This window comes from Sprattus sprattus (genome assembly GCF_963457725.1).
Source record: "Sprattus sprattus genome assembly, chromosome: 4".
NCBI lineage: Eukaryota > Metazoa > Chordata > Actinopteri > Clupeiformes > Clupeidae > Sprattus > Sprattus sprattus.
In genome coordinates this window covers 18,615,918-18,635,804 of record NC_137923.1, presented here as the reverse complement: position 1 = coordinate 18,635,804, position 19,887 = coordinate 18,615,918, and the positions used below count along the sequence as shown (strand labels likewise).

At 42.8% G+C, this 19,887-nt stretch overlaps 1 protein-coding gene across 2 annotated transcripts in view; it reads left to right on the top strand.

Moving 5' to 3' along the window:
- Positions 1-6,134: 6,134 nt before the first annotated feature.
- Positions 6,135-19,887, top strand: part of gpc5c (glypican 5c) — a 145,361-nt gene continuing 131,608 nt past the window's right edge. For both annotated transcript variants that reach the window (XM_080836533.1, XM_080836532.1), the window contains exons 1-2: positions 6,135-6,430; positions 13,159-13,320. In XM_080836533.1, coding sequence (XP_080692659.1) covers positions 6,262-6,430; positions 13,159-13,320 — 331 coding nt within the window. In that variant the 5' untranslated portion in view covers positions 6,135-6,261. The remainder of the gene's footprint in view (positions 6,431-13,158; positions 13,321-19,887) is intronic.

Sequence of the window (19,887 nt, the reverse complement as noted above, 5' to 3'; positions counted from 1 at the left end):
AGCCAGTTTAATTACCCTATTATGATGTCATAATGGCCCAATGTAAGTCAATGGGAAAATTTAGATTCGTTTTTCTTTAATAACTTAAAAAGTATAAAGTTTAGAAAAGTGAAAAATACATAGCATAAGTGTCCTTTACAAGACCTACGCGACAAAGTTTGAATGAAGTTTCTACGTTAAGCGGTTCGAGCTGAATTAATCGCAGAAAAAGGTAAGAAGAAGAAGAAGAAGAAGAAGAAGAAGAAGAAAATGCCTAGGAATAATAATACAGGGCATTTCATGCACTGTAATTAGAGTGGAAGAAGGAAAGAAGAGAAGAAGAAGTAAAGAAGAAAAGAAAAAGGTAAGAAGAGTGGAAGAAGGGAAGAAGAAAGGAAAGAAGAGTGGAAGAAGGAAAGAAGAAAGTAAAGAAGAGTAGAAAGAAGGAAAGAAGAGAGGAAGAAACAAAGTAAGGAAAGAAGAGTGAACAAGAGTGGCTCTGGATAAAGACAGTAAAGAGAGAGTGAAAATATTGAAAGAAGGAGAAAAAAAGAGTGAAGCAGAGAGATGGAGTGTGAGATAAAGTAGAGTGAGAGTGATAGAGAGAAAAAAAGTAGAGTATGGAAGGTGTCTATTAATATTCCTAGTTATACAGTTGAATGGAGAGGTACAGAGAGAAGAGGACCCTTGGAGGCTTGCCGCAGGTGTCAGTGAAGCACAGGTGCAAGCCAGTTTAATTACCCTATTATGATGTCATAATGGCCCAATGTAAGTCAATGGGAAAATTTAGATTCGTTTTTCTTTAATAACTTAAAAAGTATAAAGTTTAGAAAAGAGAAAAATACATAGCATAAGTGTCGTTTACAAGACCTACGCAACAAAGTTTGAATGAAGTTTCTACGTTAAGCGGTTCGGGCTGAATTAATCGCAGAAAAAGGTAACAAGAACTAGAAAATGCATTTCCTGAAGGAAATACCAGTGCATGAAATGCAAAAGTTAGGAAAGGAAGAAGAAAAGAAAGAAGAGTGAAAGAAGGAAAGAAGAGAGGAAAGAAGAGTGGAAGAAGGAAAGAAGAAAGGATAGAAGAGTGAAGAAAGGAGAGAAGAGAGGATGAAGGAAAGAAGAGTGAAAGAAGGAAAGAAGAAAAGAAAGAAGAGTGAAGAAAGGAAAGAAGAGTGGAAGAAGAAAAGAAAGAAGAGTGAAGAAAGGAAAGAAGAGTGAAAGAAGGAAATAATAGTTGAAGAAGGAAAGAAGAAAAGGAAAGAAGAGTGAAAGAAGGAAAGAAGAAAGGAGAGTGAAGAAAGGAAAGAAAAGTGAAAGAAGGAAAGAAGAGTGGAAGAAGGAAAGATGAGTGGAAGAAGGAAAGAAGAGTGAAAGAGAAAAAGAGAGTGAAAATATTGAAAAAAGGAGATAAAAATGGAGTGAAGAAGAGAGATTGAGTGTGAGAGAAAGTTGACTGAGAGAGAAAGATGGAGAGATGGAGAGAAAAAAAAATAGAGAATGGATGGTGTCTTAATGTTCCTAGTTACAGTTAAATTGAGAGGGACAGAGAGAGAAGAGGTTCCTTTGATTTGGCGCAGCTGTCAGTAAAGCACAGGTGCAAGCCAGTTTAAAGACCCTATTATGATGTCATAATGGCCCAATGTAAGTCAATGGGAGAAATTTATATTCGTTTTTCTTTAATATCTTAAAAAGTATAAAGTTTAGAAAAGTGAAAAATACATAGCATAAGTGTCGTTTACAAGACCTACGCGACAAAGTTTGAATGAAGTTTCTACGTTAAGCGGTTCGGGCTGAATTAATCGCAGAAAAAGGTAACAAGAAGAAGAAGAAGAAGAAGAAGAAGAAGAAGAAGAAGAAGAAGAAGAAGAAGAAGAAGAAGAAGAAGCCTAGGAATAACAATACAGGGCATTTCATGCACTGTAATAAGAAGAAGAAGAAGAAGAAGAAGAAGAAGCCTAGGAATAACAATACAGGGCATTTCATGCACTGTAATTAAACTGGCTTGCACCTGTGCTTCACTGACACCTGCGGCAAGCCTCCAAGGGTCCTCTTCTCTCTGTACCTCTCCATTCAACTGTATAACTAGGAATATTAATAGACACCTTCCATACTCTACTTTTTTTTCTCTCTATCACTCTCACTCTACTTTCTCTCACACTCCATCTCTCTGCTTCACTCTTTTTTTCTCCTTTATTTCAATATTTTCACTCTCTCTTTACTGTCTTTATCCAGAGCCACTCTTGTTCACTCTTCTTTCCTTACTTTGTTTCTTCCTCTCTTCTTTCCTTTCTTCTTTCCTTCTTTCTACTCTTCTTTACTTTCTTCTTTCCTTCTTCCACTCTTCTTTCCTTTCTTCTTCCCTTCTTCCACTCTTCTTACCTTTTTCTTTTCTTCTTTCCTTCTTCCACTCTAATTTTCTTTCTTCACTCTTCTTTCCTTTCTTCTTCCCTTCTTCCACTCTTCTTTCTTTCTTCACTCTTCTTTCCTTTCTTCTTTCCTTCTTCAACTCTTCTTTCCTTCTTTTACTGTTCTTTCCTTTCTTCCTTCCTTCTTTCACTTTTCTTTTATTCGTTCTTTCTTAACTTTTGCATTTCATGCACTGGTATTTCCTTCAGGAAATGCATTTTCTAGTTTTGTTTGCTGGGCGCAGTTTTTGGCGCCCTCTGAGCGGCGCCCTAGGCAACCGCCTAGGTCGCCTATAGGATAGACCGGCCATTGGGGATGAACAGTCCATTGGTGGGGTGAGAAGAGTCATCCACAATGCTGGTGATCCACTCCGCTCTCTGCATAACCCTTTGGAGAGCCGTGAGTTCTGAGGCGTAGCAGTATCTATACCTGATGATAATGCAGCTGGCAAGGACGCTCTCGATGGTGCCCCTGTATAGGGTTGTGAGGATAGGTGAGGGAAAGTGTACCTTCTTTGGCTGTCAGAGAAAGTGCAGGTGCTGCTTGGCTCTCTGTGCCAGGAATCTGTAGTTGGCGGTCCAGGGGAGGTTCTCTGCAATGTAGCCTAAATACAAAGGCTCTCTGGCACCATTGATGCTAAGTCAACAATAATCTCTTAAAGTCTTCCCAACGTGAAGAGACAGATTGTTGTCATTGCAGTTTGTTTCTCAAGTCAATGCAACTATCAATGCTATTCATTAAGTTCAGTGTTAACAAGTTGGGTTGGGTTTGTTTATACATTTCAAACTTCAGTATCTAATTTGTTCCACTCATATCAAAGCCAAATATCAATTTTGTCCCCAGAGATATTGGCCCATTGCAATGCACATCTGGCCTTGAAACTAGTCAGATGACAACTTTCCAACAAAAATCTGCTCAAGTCAAATATAATTTAAGTTATGATAACCAGTTATCTACCTATAGATACCTATAAACTGTCACATGTCCGTCATTCCACTATTAATTTGGTTATTTATTAACTGAACAACTATACGTAATGTATGACTTCAGTTAAAGTTAAAATACAACCCCTCAAATACTTTGTATGGGCGATATTAATCAGATGGACTATTTTGGTCCTAGAAAAGATGTCCTTTCCCGTGACAGTGTTAGGTGTTAAACAGTAATCATGTAAGCATGCCAAATGGCAAGACAATAGTTAAGTTTCAATGGGTGGCCCAAATCACAGAGAAATTACTTCAATTCAATTACACTGCTAAAGCAAATGCATTTAATCTTTTAAATGTAACAACATTTACTTTAAAGGGAAGCCTGTTATAGAACAGAATAGGCTAGTTTTAATCAGTTGGTACTATCCTATTAAATACAGAAGAACATTTTTGGCATTAATTGTCCAGTAGATGGCAATAGAGATTTTTTTTTTTTAAAGACGGGGACCCAGATTTTGAAATGTTGATGTTGCTGTACTCGGCATGAGCACAATCTAACATAATTCCACTCTAGAAAAAACTAGATCATAACACTAGATATGAATTTCAGTGATGTGGTCAAATACACTTTTTATGCAGTCCAGGAACTGAATTACCTCACTTTATTTCCCACAAGGCACTTGTAAAATATGAATTCATTCAAATTAAATTAAATATCTAGTACAATTACACAAATAAACTCACTCAAGCTAAATACACCCTTTAATGCAAGATCATAGAATACAGAGCATGAATGAAAGGCTAAGTCAAACTGTTTGATGTTGGCTTTAGCAGTACAGTACACCATATTATGAATATGATCGTCACCACCGACATGTATCAACCTCCGTAGCTGAGGTGGTTTTTAATTCAAGTTGTTGCCTAGGGAGAGTTGGGTCTCAGACAAACAGGTCAGTATAAATGGGCTACACCTTTTGTATCAAGTGGAATTCATAATTTATGTGAATACTACTAGAAGTAAAGTAACTAGTCTTTAGTCCCCACACTATGCTGATATGCCCAGCAGAGGGCAGCCTGAATATCAAAAGTGAAACTGCTTGCCAATTCACCCTTCGCTAAGCCCCGCCCACCTTAACTACTGTTGCTACGCCTGACAAGCTTTCGTACCTGGCATATCAATCTCAATGATAAGTGCCGTTATCTGACGTCCGCAGAGAGATAATTACTAATTTCTGGAGTTCAGGGGAGATCTCTGAAAGAACGAGGCAAAAGGGGCTTCAGTATGCTTTTGAGGGATACATACATGATATCTGCGCGAAGTCAGACAATGGGGAAATACATATTAAAACCTCCGGCAACCCCCCTGATGCTCCCACGTAGGAACTGACACAGGGAGAGCAGCAATCGGATTGGGGAAGTCGTGTGTCGGCCGTCATTTAACAAAATGCTAAAATATATTGAACAGTATGTCAAAGCGAGCCTGCATCTTGTCTCTTACCATTTTATTTTACGTTAAAATGTACGCATTCTAAACAAAGAACCGCAATCATTTGCAGGCAATACTGAGATGAGTTAACTATCCGCTAGCTTGATAACATTAGCTTGTCCTCATGTTGGAGACTTAACAAAGTGCCAAAATACATTAAACAGTATGTCAAACGCGAACAGTAGATATGTATCTTATAGTCTCATTTTACGTTAAAATATGTGCATTGTGAACAAAGAACTGTAATTATATGCAAGCAATACTGAGATGAGTTAGCTCGCTTGCTAACATTAGCTTGTTGTAAGCAAATATAAGTGTTCTTTGTAAACATTCAGCTACGATTGGGGCCTCCCACACTTCTTTATCCACTCACGGCATTTCTCATATTGAGTTTTGGGTTTTGGGAAAGCAAAAATTCAACCCCACCCTCCAAACTCTTTGGGTATCACAGTGCTTCGGAATCTTCACTTTGCCAAATGCTTGTCAGGTCCTCCGCGCTTAGTTACCCGTTGCTAAACTACGATTGGCCTGGGGCAGTTTTTGGGCGTGGCTTAGCGAAGGGTCAATTGTGGGGCTGCATCAGTCATGCCATAGGCCTATTTCCTCGTTCTTCAATGATCAACATAGATGTATTTGTGATGTATATTTATTTAGCTTTTGGCAAAGAAATAAGCGAATTACTTTGTAGTGCACATGTAACCAATTTGGACAAAACAAATGTTAAACTGCAATTGGAGAAAGTATCATGGAGATGGGTGACAGGAAGAACATTTCTGTGTGTTCTGTGTCAGGGTTTACGAATCAGCTGTTTTAAGAACCATTCAAATACAATATGTCCCCTGAGTTTTTTTGAGGCATAGTTACGAGATTTCACATGTCACATCATACATTAGATCATGAACCTCTGCCGTGGACAGCACTCATCCCGATCATTATGGAGTGACAAAAGACTTGCAGATTTTAAATGAAGACGGTCGGAGAGGCATTTGAATTTATTACTTGGCTACATTTGTATTTGAGGACTTACAGCTTTCGAATGTCTATTTGTTCAATCACTGTGTGTGTGTGTGTGTGTGTGTGTGTGTGTGTGTGTGTGTGTGTGTGTGTGTGTGTGTCTGTCTGTGTGTGTGTGTGTGTGTGTGTGTGTGTGAGAGAGGGAAAGGGTGCCAGAAGGAGGAGGGGGGAGAGAGCGCAAGCAAGCATGTGTGACTACGTCTTTGCACTGAGTGTCCGATAGCACTACACCACAGTTCATGATCGCCCAGTCCCGATAGGACTGTACCGCTAGATTGAGAATGCCCAGTGCAAAAACTCAGCGGAGAATGTGAAGAGTAACGGACCTGCTATATCAAGCCGTATTTTTTAGTTGTGATTTCTGTCCTCAGTTTTCTGTTTTCACTTTTGTGGTATCAACACAAAATTATAACAACGCACGGATATCGCGCTTGAGATGCTGCAATGTCCCGAGGATTGTTCACACGCGTTAATTTTCTGTGGATTATTCTGGTAGTGTCTCTGACGATAGAGACTCACCGGGTAAAATGTCACAGTTGTCATGAAGTTAAAACGGCTTTCCAGGTGCGACAGATTGGACCGCTGAAATGGGTACCAGAAACACCTGGAACAGGTCAGTGGCAGGGCATGGACCTGTGTGGTAACCTGTGAACCAACTTGTGTTTCAGTGTATGGTAGTAAAATGTCTTATAATAACAATGTAATTCTTATCAGACATCAGACTTAAAACGAAGTCTCGCCTTGAGTTGCCAAAAGCATACAGTGTCACCGAAACGACTGTGTTGTATGATATAGACACCAACAGCGTTTGCTACATACAGCCTTGGCTTGTACCGGCTCAAGGAACAGGTGTTAGGCTACTTTGATTTTCCATTTGGTCGGCAAAGGTTGGGGTTACCAATTGAATGAAACCAATCGAAGAATCGATCACCGAAAACGAAAACAAAGTTAGAAATCCTAGCATTTTTTCTCACAATCTGTCAAATAGTGACCAATTTATCTGCATACCCATTTCTAAAGGAAACATAATTGCATAACTATTACTGATCAACACAGCAGGCTGAAAAAAAGTTTTTAATTCAGTGAAGGCTACGAGGCTATGTGACGGAATTTGTGAATTTAACAAACGCACGCGTTACCTTGGTCACTGTATCTGTGGGAAGTGTCTCATGCTTTGAGCGCGACTGCTGCCGAGACAGAACTGACAGACACATCTACCTCTTTGACATATGACTCATCTCCGAGAAGTAGGCTACGCGACGGCACGATGCTAAAAAGATAACCGGTGACCTCACCAACTACAAATACCCGGTGTCGGTGCCCGTGGCACTTGGTGGTGCGGAAAGAGCCGAGGATGTAATGTAAACGCTCCATCACGAAGACTATGCAGACATACCGTCAAATCAACTGTTACAAACATGTGCTTTAAAATGTGGGTTTTATCCAGAATAACTTCCCACTTTGTTTTCTGTACGCTTTGTTATGGTCACTGTAGGTTCACCTGCTATGTTGATCGGTAGGTAAGGGGGCTGGAAACTTGATGTTTGTTAAATCATTTGTAACATAAAAAGTCAAATTATACTTGTTTATGGAATCATGATTCATTCATCACCATCATATCAATAACAACTGAAGTATGCAGTGTCATGGGAATAGCATTCGTTGTAATGATGCTTTCCCTTCTGCACCTGTGCACTGTAACCTCATAGGACTAATCAGTGGTCTCTACAAGCAGAACTGCTCTCATAGGTACATAGAACACAACCGTTCGAAAGGTATCACTATGGAATAAATAACAGCATTTGTATGTGGGTATGTTCTTACTGCTGGCTTTTACTTGGTCTTGGCTTTTTTGATGGTCAGGGGCAGCAGTAGTGACAGGCAGTATCAAACATACCCAGAAGGCCATTCAAACCACACACACTCATTTGTATGTGGGGTTAACCAGGAGACAGCATCCCTGCAGCCATATTTGGGAGGCACAGGATGTGCAGAGAGTGCATCGGAAACAATGCAGGGTGGTCCTGAGGAGAGGTCTCTGTGTTCTGACATGCTTTTTTTACCGCATCCAATAAAACACAGGCTACCCAGCAGCTGACTATCAGTATGTGGTCATAGAGGAGAAGAAGGCGAGATCCTATGCAGGGGAATCCTTGGCATGTGGTAGTGTTTCAGACCACTCAGAGGGCAAGCCTGTCCCTGGCTAGCGTGACCCTGGCTCCCTACGGATGAGCACCCCCTTCGGCTTTTCTATAATGTTTTTTTTTTTTTTACCCTGTCATTCTTTTTGGTTTGCCATTTCTCTGCTTCCATCTAAAATACAACAGTGACTGAAATAGATATATAAATAAATGATCAAATACAAAACAAATATGACTTTGTGATCAGTGATCTCAACTCATGTCCAGGACACTTTCCCTACTAATTGTCTTACGACAAAGTGCTGCTCATATATTGAGTATCACTGGTCTCTGTCTTCCTTATACATGTACAATAAAGTTAGTCTCCTCAAACACTTTTTTTCCTCCCTGCCCTCAGGACATAATGAGGAATAGGGCTTGTTCCCTCACCTGTTTGGAGAGAGTGTCCAGAGAGCTTTAAGCGATAAGGGAAATAAAATTGCTTATCCACAGATTTTGTTTCTATTAAGTTACAAAAGCACTCCTGCCTTGGCATCCTGCCTGGCAAATCATACTAGGATAATATGTTGATGGTGTCTCTTTGACAGGCAGTTACAGAACCATAGACCGTAGACCTGCTCATGTACCAAAATATTAGATCCAAGCCTGCAAGTAGTTCACTGTGTAGCTGCCAGTTCAGATGCCCAGCTTGGAAGAGGGTGAAACAGGGTATTGAAAATGAAAAATGATATAACTTCAGTCAGACTTGCTGTTGATGCTTAATTTTTTTTTATCGTGTTACCACATCCACGCTTGGCTAAGGGAAACATCAAAGAGATTTGGCATGGGCTCAAAGTGTTTAATGTCTTTTGATGAGTAGCACAGTTGCTGCATTCATAAGGCAAATGCAGTCAATCTCTGGCAAATGAAGAAAGTACACCACTGCCCATAACTCTCCTTGTGCTGTTTCTGGCTTCGCTTGTTGCACGTCATTTTGCTACCTTCACATCTTCCAACCCTCACTTTAACTTCAATTAACCAGTATTGTATTGGCACAGTGAGTAAAACCTTTTTATCAGTTTGTGCAAAAATGAAAGCTGGCTATCAGTAGATTCAGTTTGTCATCTCACTGCTCTCTTCTCTCAATCATCTCTGGCTTTTCCCAGTCCCCACCAGTACGATCCCAGTCTGTGTTGAATCTTCTTATGTGTCTGATTCCACATCACAGGCCTCTTTTATTGGATTTGAGGCAGACTTTGCTTGGGTTTGCTTGCATGTCAAACCCTCTTACCCTCATGTAGTTGCAACGGCTCAGGCTACTTAATAGGCTGGAGAGCTGCCTCTCCTCTCCTCTCCTCCTTAAGCTTTTAACAGTACTGCAAACACCCAGTGAATCGGGTTTATCAAAAGGTGAGCAATTTATTGTCAAGGCATTTCAATCTCCATTCAAACTAGACTGAATTGAATGGGGAAGACCAGAAATGACTTCGTTTTGGCATTAAGTCAGAAGTATTGCCACATTTATATACCTAGTCCAGTGTTGACAGTGACACAGAACACGGTACTTAGGGCAGCTGACCTTTTAGTGAATGTGATACCTGTTGCTGTAGCACTGACACACTGATATGTTTAGACAGAGTAAACACGCTCTTCTTGAATGGTTCATGCCTACTGTATGAAACCATATAGTTTAGAAAAGCAGGTGTTGTTGTTTTTTTGAACCTGTGTGTGTGTGTGTGTATAGACTGTTGAGACTGGGTCAAATTATTCTGAATCTGCAAGTAAGGACTGGTTTGGTGAGACAGCTGTGTGTTGTGGTGAGGCGCAGTGGGCCCTCCTCTCACACCCATCAACACCTTTCAGAACAGGTCAGAGCCTCATACTCTATCCCCGTGCCCACTGGCCTTGGCTCCCTATTAATGCACAAGTTTACTCTGGGCACTGCCAAGTCAAGGAAAGAAAAAAGTCAAACATAGGAGGTGCATTTCTGAGGCTCTCCTACAACCCTAGAAAAGCGTGTGGTAAAAAAAATGTTTTCCTCCTGCAGGATACCTCCCAAGCGCAGCAAAAAAATAAATCTACAGTAAATATCCTGCCATTTTGGGTGCATGAGAGAACTTCAAAGAGAATATTGCTTCCTGGCATGGGAGGGTGAGAGTAGTGTCTAAGAATCCTCCGCTGCATTAATTACCCAGCTCCCATTCCCAGAAAGTTATTCCTGCCCGAAGAAAAAAAAAGCAAAGTCAGGAAATTACGGTCCCCTGTCTGCAAAAACACTGAAACACTAAAATAAATCAGCATTACTTGGATTCTTTATTGACCCTCGGAATCGGTTTGGCCTGCATCCTGTACACATTCCTTCCTTTTAAATCCTTTCCCAAACTGCAAAAAAGTGGGTATTTGACCTCAGTTACTAACAAGGGCAGAACGATGGTGCCAGCAAAGGGGCCTACAAGAGCACCTACCTAATACGCTCAATAAATCAGGCGGCATTTGTCACCTGAGACAGATCAGAAAGATAGGGGGTTTTGACCACAAGTCTGAGGGGCTGTGTGACTGTCTATTGAGGCAGAACCATAGACACACCCCATTGGGCTCTAATTGAGCCATGCCTTGGGAATTAGTCTTAGGCTTACACACATACAAACACACTCAGGGGAGTCGGTGGAGTCCATTTCAAATCGCATTAGGCCAGATGGGCGTCTGACATGTCATCCGCTGTTTCACAGTCAATGGCAGACTTGACTGAGACCCACAATGAGATATTAGATGGTGCTGCTCAGATGTACAGGTTTGTTTTCCTAGGAGAAAAGGTATCTGTCGATGTTGAGCCACTTGCAGATGACTGGCTACTTAACTAACTGATGTTACAAAATGCTGTTGCAAAAATAAGACTAGCAGTAAAGAGACTAGACGCTAGGCTACTGCTCATAACGCTCATATTACAACTGTTGACATTTTAACTGAGTAAATATATATTTTAAATGGTGCACATCATGAATGTCCCATAAAAAGCAATGAAAACACTGCAGAGTGGTACTGTATGTCTGAGATCTGATGTTGTCAATGAGGTTTTGACTTTATGTTTCTGACCTTTAAAATGTGAATAAAAAAATCTTCCAAATCTTGAAATACAAAACCTCCCAAAAAATACTTGGAAAGTCTCTGGCAAAAAATAATAAATTAATCATCCCAAATGTTCCAAAGCCTATATCACAACCTCTAGTGGTAGCCTACTGCTGTTGTTTTTCTTGGTTCAAAATGCTTTTGCCACAGTAGTGAAACACAAATGACATATTGTTCAACCACAGAGTATATTGTCATGACAACATATTCAGCAATTACAACCCCATCAGTTTAGTTGTAATATAGCATTATATCTGCTAATAGAGTTTCTGAAAGCGTGAGTGACAGTGTGCTGATTGCTTTGCGGATTTAGGAGTATGAATGCAATGATTTGTAGCAAAGGAAAATTACACATTTTTGTCATTCCATGGTCTATCTCTGTGCCCGAGGCTTCTGGGTGCCAAATCATGTAGACAGAATGGCTAAATTAGAAATTAAGACTTTTTTTAATTGGCTAGAGGGTTTCATATTCTTCCCCTCAAGCCTTTTATGTCTAACATAAGTATATCACTAAGGTTATAGGTTATAAAATAGAAATTTTGTTATGTTGACAGTTCAGTTTTCAGTATTTCACTTTTTAACATAGACTTTTCTGGGGCTGACAAATGTCTCCTCATCTGGGCTGCATCTCACTTCTTTCGATTACAGCGAAATTGACCCCAACCACAACAGCAACCTGCAGCCCTTGGCACCCAGACCATGTGGGTGGGGGGGCTCAACCCTCAACTGGCTAGCCGATGTTCCGGAATATTCTCGCCCGATCCTGTCAGCTTTAGGCTGCTGAGCCAAAGTCTTTTGTCTGGATCACTTTTCCCCCCTGTTCCCGGTCCCTGCTCCACACCAAGTGCTGAGCTGGAGAGGCCAGTGGGCTGGATTCCGCGGCGAGTCCCTGCGTATTAGTTTCACGCCGGAGATAAAGTGGAGGGTCGAAGCCAGCCAGGAGAGCGCGGGCGGGAACAGAGGTCAGCCATGACTTCATACCACGGGGATGAGAGCAGCTGGTGCATATGGGGGGAGCGTAATTAAGAGACGGAGAGGGTGTGAGAGAGAAAGGGAGATAGAGAGAGAGAGCAACTGACCCTATTGTGTTTCTGGGACACATTTGGAAAAGGGGGCACAAGTCCTTTTGGAAGTTGGAGTGGGTGGGTGGCGATACAGAGTGTGTTTGAGAGTGAGAGACAGAGATAGAAGCATCCACTACCTGCTGCTGGGCCATGCCACAGCCTTCCAAGGTACAGAGGATAGGCTGAGAGAAAGGGGCTGATTCTTTGCAGCATGGTATATACAAATTGTACTGATCAGAAAGAGATAGCCTAGGGGAGTGCAAGAGTGAGAGAGAAAGAGAGTGATGGATAGAAAGAGAAAGTAAGAGCAAATGAGCGTGAGAGAGAAAGCGAGTGATAGAGAGTGGGGGAAAGAGAACAAGAGAGAGATTTGGGTGATACGTGCCTCTCAGGTTTCATAGCTCCCCTCCTCGTCCCGTGTCGGGCCCCGCGGTGGAGCAGAGCGTGAGATTGAGCCAGGGGCCTCACGTCCAGTCCAGGAGCTTTAATAGCAGCCTGGCTAATTATGGTCAGCCATGATGTCACCGCCGCTCTGTAGATGTCCCCAAAAAGATGGCCAAGAGCGGCGAAGCAAGCGTCACGTCGGCGAGGTCTTTATTTGGGCCCGGGCACTGATGTCACGCCCAGGCCTGTTAGGTAATGGCTTCGCTGTCGATGAGAATGAGACTGTTATGACTGAGAGGCTAAGGTGCTTTAGAGAGCTCTTATGATGTGAGCACTGTGCTACATGTTGGTGTGTGTGTGTGTGTGTGTGTGTGTGTGTGTGTGTGTGTGTGTGCGTGTATTAGGGTGTGTGAGTGTGTATTTAAGTGTGTGTTGTGTCCTCAGGCACGTACCCTTCTCTCTGTTTGTGCATGGGTTGTGTTCGCTTTCAGGGCCAAGCATGTGGGTTTAACTGTCCAAGTCCAGTAACTCTTGCCTGATTCATCTCCTCTCTCTTTCCCTCTCTCTCTTCATCTCTCTCTCTCTCCCTCTCTCTCTCTCTTTCTCTCTCTCTTTCTGTCTCTATCCATCTTGCCCTCTCTGTCCAGATGCGGACTTGCTGGTGTGCAAACACCAGGGCCCTTCCTGCTGCACCCGCAAGATGGAGGAGAGCTACCAGGTGGCGGTAAGGAGGGAGACGGTGCAGAACATCCGCTCCTACAGCTTTGAGCTCAACTACCTGCTACTGGGCCATGCCACAGCCTTCCAAGGTACAGAAGACAGAAGAAGACTGGGAGAATGAGGATGTTTTGTTTTGGTTTTTGTTTGAAAGTTTTGTTGCAAAACATGGCCCTCATTTAGAAAGATGGATAGAATAGGATGGCGAGACACATCTATTTTACATGGCGGCTTGATACTTTAGTGGACTTCTGCAATGTGGCAGACTCACAAAATAGTTTTGTGTCATTTGCAGACAACCAAGGCCTATGTGAGCCTGACATTATCCTCTAACTGCAGTGCATAAATAAAGCAATTTGACTAAATACCAGGTTGAGATCAGCAACATTGGATTGGAATGTGTTTTAAATATGTTTTATAAGATTGTGGTGAACACGGGTACGAGACACTGCACACAAGCCTCTGTGGTATCCTCCCTCATCAGCAATATTGAACGTGCTGCCCTTTTCCTGGCTATGCGCTGGTACACAAGTTATAAGCATATTACCCTGGAGAGCAATGTATTCGCTACTAAATGGCCCTCTGCTTGATTCTGTAGCTCGTTATTGGTTGGCACAGCAGATTTGGCTTGTTTGGTTAGCCTATCCAGCCTCTGTTTGGTTTGGCAGCTTGTGGATTGGTTGAGAGGGGTACGAGGAGTTTTTTTTGGAGGAAGTTTGTCTGTGTAGCCACAGTTTGACCTGTTGCTTTGGAGTTCAGTGTGCAGCTTTATCCCCCCACCCCCCATGTCCTGTTCTGCCAAGGGGATTTTTTTACAAGGCCAAATGGCCTTGCCCAGAGGCGCTCTGCATGACTGGTCACTGACATGTCATTTGATTTCCGTGATCATTTCAAATTATAAAAAAAAGATTCTTTCTATGAATTATCCATGAATTATCACTACATTTAACCAGAGAAGTAACGACTGTGGACGCTAAAGAGTGGTAAATGGCATTAGGCAATGCTTATTGACTCTCTGTGTTTCCACTTTCAAGTCTCAGATTCCAAGTTTCAGATGAAATCTGATGATATTTCTGTGTAATAAGTCAAATGTTTTTTTATTTCTGCAGAACTCTGACAGGGTCAAAAGCTCTCACATGTAAGCCTACTGGGGAAACAGTACCAGTTTTAGGGGCCAGTCAAAATAATATCACTGCTGGCAGACCGTATGCCTAATCTGTACAATTGTTGCTTAATGTTTTGCTGAAAGATTGCCACACACACATTATTATTCGTTTACATTACAATGGGGATGCCAAATAAAATGAATATGACTTTTGTGGGGATTCAAGAGCTTCCTTTCCTTGGATTCTCTGTTAGCTTTGGCCTGCTGTAAGAAAAGAGGCAGTGATTGTTTTCAGTCCTTCTGTCAGGGTATTGAGGCCCACCAGACCTTGGCGAGAGTGAATGCAGATTCATGCTAAAATGAGAGGATTATCTGATTAGCATCAGATACCTACCAGCCATAAGAGAGATCGATGCTATTGTTCGTCACTGTGATCAGATCTAATCCAATTTCGTTTCAAACTAGTGCATCAACACCATTACCAGATTTGTGTATCCTTGACTTAAAAAGAATGTATTCAATGTGATGGCAATCCTCATGCTGAATACTTTACTTAGACCAAAGGCAACAAAGACACTTTTGATACGTAGTCTTCTAGCATCTTTGTGATCGTACATACCGCTATGCCAGCTTGGGAGACAAAACTCTATCTCTGTATAGTTTTCTTTCTCTCACACACTCTCCTCTTCTGTCTTTCGTCTGTCTGTCATATCTCTCTCCCTCATTCTCTCTCTCTCGCTATCTCTCTCTCTCCCCCTTTCTCTTTTTCTCCCCCTTCCCCTCAATAACCATATTCAAATTTGAAGAATATGCAAGATAAAAGAGCCCAAAAAGTTTTGGCCAAATGAAAGGAGGAAGAGAAAGGGCGACCGTGAGTGCCAGAGGAGGGGCCCTGCCTACACTTGTGTAGCCGTGGAGATGCTTTTACATTTGAATCGGCCAGCGGAACGGCAGGGAGAATAGGCAGCGGTGGTGCCACGTCCTATGTCACTATGTCACGTGGCACTGCGGTGAATGCCAGAACTGAAGCGGAGGGCAGTGATGGCAACTCACGCTTTTGTTTTCCTGTCACACCCAACACTTCCCTTTTTCTCACACACAAAAAAGAGGAGGATCCCTCACGTATCCCTCATAAAGCTTTTAACTAGATCTGGCAACCCCTTTTTTGTCTTCTTTGTTTTGTCATTCCTGTCATGTCTGCTGCATTGCATAGGCTGACATGTGGCCAGACATGTATGTTAGAGGGATTTAGATTAATGGCTGCCTTTCATTGCGATTATTAAAACTACATCCATTTTCTTGTCGAGGAAATTAAATGCCTTTGGATGACATATTTGGAGATTAGCAGGAGGCTGGCCGGCTTGGCCTGGCTCCCTCTTCACTGTTAGCGAAAAGCACATGGAGGAATTAATGAACTCTGGGTTTAGATTTCATGAATTTCATCCAGAATAGGAATTTATTGGCATCGGTCATTTTAAAAGGTTCTTAGACCACACAAAAATACCTGGTCTCCCCTGGTTTAACTCATTGTTATTGTCTGTATTAGAATGTGTAAAATCTTTTATAGCGCACATTAAAAGGTTTGAAATAAAATGCTTATTCTCATAAAAAACGTTGAGGCAACTGACTATCAGTTGCTATTGACACAGTGACCACATGCTGCACACAGGCTGATCCATTCCAAAGACTGGCATTGTCTGGTTGAGGCCTAATAACCATTCAGTTTATGAAGCCCCTAATAGAGGAGAATGAGTGGACTGTGCCATGCAGGCCTCTTTGTATGGACATCGCATCACCAGCGGAGTTCTTAAGGAATCTGAAGAAGGTGTTTGTTTAAAGGTCAGGGAGGCATTCCAACGATGTGGAATCATTTTAGTGTTCCGTATGACAAAAGTCTCTGGTCAGAATCAGACATGGATAGACACACACACACACACACACACACACACACACACACACACACACACACACACACACACACACACACACACACACACACACACACACACATACACACACACTGAATTCACCTGAATAGCCGTAAATAATATCTGAGCTGATATAAATGTTCCCAATGATTTACAAAGGCCAGGACAAAACTCCATAGTTATGCCTGGTGCAACTCCAAACAAAGCTGAGGTCACACACTCACACACACTACAGCAGTAGGCCAGCATAAGTTACATTCTTGTATTATTCACTGTGGTAAAGTATGTCTGATGCCTCCTTCCGTGTTTCCACATATTCCACCATCTGATGGTGAATATCTTCTCATTTATTTACAGTGATGCAAAGTACACAGAAGATTGGAGAGACAGGGAATAGAGAGAGGGGTATAACAAAAGCCATCTTAAAAGTGTAATATGTCTTGACCTATTAAGGAGTATGTTGATGCCATCTCTTTGGCTTGGTGGGGAGATCAGGGGGACTCTTAACCGTTCCCAGAGTTGCTCCCTGCAGCCAGTATAACTATATCTGAGACTTGGGGCTGTGTATTTCTGTCATCACAACGTTGTAGGGTGAGGCTTGTTTATTTTGTCCCTGGTTTCTCCTGTATGGTCCCTCTGCGATGTGAAGAACTGCAGTGTCAGCCAATTACTGAGGCAGGTGAAAGTAGTGGGCAGGACGCCAGCATGCCCAGGTACCGTTGTCCGTGTCATACTCTGACCAGCATGTAAAAGTGTGTGTGTACGTATGTAAGTGTGCGCGAAAATGAGTGCTTATACACGCACGTGTGCGTGTTTTGTTAAGGGTAATGTATATTTTGAGAGTCCACACGCCCTACGATGCTGTGTGACATTTTAGGGGAGAAGTGTCACAGAAACGGCTCCCTGTGAAAATAAACCCTAATTTTGCTCATTCAAAGGAGCCATTGTTTAAACAATCCCATTTCAGCAGTGGCTTTCACTGCCATCCCAGCGCTCATGGAAATGGTATGTGCGCTCTTATGAACCTACGTATTCTTCATAATTCAAAACACATTTAATCCATCACTTCGGTTGTGTATAAATTGTATTGACGTCCAGATCCATTACAGGTGTCATATTCACAATTCGTTATCCCACCCACAATGCCAGCCACTAGTGAAGGCGAGTTCCACCGTGCTGTTAAATGAGCTTGAATGAGAATTGACTATCCTAACCACCTTCTGCTGAAAACGTTTAAGGTAAACACAGACTGGTCAAAATCTAAGCCGAACAGCTCCAGTTGTCTAGAGTCTACAGTGTGTTCACCTTGGGCTTCCTCAGTGTTTGTGATGGTAATTGGTGCTGATTGTTGAGACTGGCTGTGGTTGGCATGCTTAGCTCCTGTCTGAGCTGCTTGAGATCAGCTTTGAGACTAGGAGCCTTGAGTCGGGGGAACACTTGAACACCACTGCCATCTCTGATGGTGACTAATCCTGTAGAGGCGTCCAAAGCGCTCTAGCCGCCTGATTGGCTTAAGAGGGTCGGCTGAGCTGACAGACGTGGTGGTGGACAGTGTCTTATCTGTCACCTTCTACAGTGGGCCCCTAATTTCATCGATGGGTAAAGTCTGGCATGCATGAACTATAGCTATTGTGTGGCATGTGGGAGCAAATGTTATATCATGAGCATCTGCAGGACCTTGCACCCACAATATGGACCAGTCTGGAGCAGGTCAGGACCTAACATAGGCTGGATCTCTAGCAGGACTAGCAGCTGTTTGGAACAGATACAGTGTGTGTCCGGTGCAGACGCAGAAGAAAGTCCCGTTTGTGACCCGTCCAAATAAATAACTGGTATCTGTGGATGGGCCACATGTCTTTGACCGCTAGCTGCCCTGGCTTCTTACCCTCTGTAGATTTACATGGAGGTGTGAGAACAACTATAATCCAATAATTTCTGTAACTATATAAAGTAATCAAGAAATAATTAATGAATAATAGTTAATAATCAAAGTGCATCATGCCAGCTTATTTGGAATGACACTTAAAACATGTTAAACAATAAAATTACCTTGTGTGTGACTGTGTGTGTGTGTCTGTGTGACTTGACACTGAGATCTAGATAGTCTGTGTATCGGTATGTGTGTCTGCGTGAGGTAAATGAGTGCTCAGTGACGAGACATGTGAAAGCAATAGTTAGACAGGGTGTGGGCTAACTGACTGCACACAGCAGAAGCAGCCAGCCAGCCAGCCAGTGCTCCACGAGTTCAGTTCGTTACCAAGGACAGTTAAGACGCCAGTAAGCACATCTTCCTGTGTTTATCTTAGATCTGGGAAGAGCCGCGGCCCCCAGGGACACAGCGGAGGAGGATATTGGGGTCTTAGCAGCGAGCATGAGAAAGAGAGAGAGAGAGCAAACAGGATGAATGGAGGGAGGGAGGGAGGGAGAGAGGGAGGGATGGATGGATGGATGGATGGATGGATATTTCTGGTGGTCAGAGATGAAGCAGGGATAAAAGGATTGGGGGGTTGAGAGTGGATGTGTGGTAGAGAGGTATATTGCTCTTCTCCCTGCTGTGCAAAACGCTCATTGTGTTCTCTTGTGTTAGTGGGGTAGTCTGAGTCCTGGGGTGTTTGTAGAGTAGCCCCCTCAGTATGCACAGCGAGAGGGCGAGAGGGAGAGAGAGAGAAGACAGGGAGACAGAGGCTAGACGCAAGAGAAGTAGGGCGTCCAAATGAAACAGAGGAAAAATTAATTGTTTTTTTCTGTGTCTCTCTGTCGCTCTGGGTGACCTCAGCTTTGTTTGGAGTTGCACCAGGCATAACTATGGAGTTTTGTCCTGGCCTTTGTAAATCATTGGGAACATTTATATCAGCTCAGATATTATTTACGGCTATTCAGGTGACAGTATGTGTGTGTGTGTGTGTGTGTGTGTCTGTGTGTGTCTGTGTATGTCTGTGTGTGTGTGTGTGTGTGTGTGTGTGTGTGTGAGAGCAAGAGTGTGTATGTTCTCAGGTTTTGGAGGCCCTGAGCTTGGATTCATATTGAAGCTTTTTGCTCTGTATTTCATTTTGTTTGCCTCTCCACATCTTCCCCATTACGTCCCTGTGCTCTCTGTCCTTCGCTACTTTCCTCTGTCTTGCCAGTGACATCCCTGTCCTGTCTGTACATTCGGTCTCTGCCCACGCTGCTTAAGCTGTAGTGGTGACCAGGAGAATTAATGACTAAAGATGACCTCAAGTGTGACACCCTAGCTTCACTCATTCACCAGTGGGTGTTGCCTGTACTGTCCACTAGCTGCCCATTCCTCTCTATGGACCTCTATGTGTATTCGTGACTGTTGGTGTGTGCGTGTGTGTGTGTGTGTGTGTGTGTGTGTGTGTGTGTGTGTGTGTGTGTGTGTGTGTGTGTGTGTGTGTGTGTGTGTGTGTGTACATGCTAGATCTTACGTCAGCGATCACCTCAGACGTTTACAGTGTGACAGATCAGGAGACGACACGTCACCTACCAGGCCGTTGACATCAGCCAGAACAAAGGGAGTAGGGAGGTGAGAGGAGAGGCTGTAGGCCCCTCAAGGTAATAAAACCCCTCTCACAAAAGCCCTCACCAATTACTGCAGGGGTTTGTGTCTGAGGATCATTTGTTTT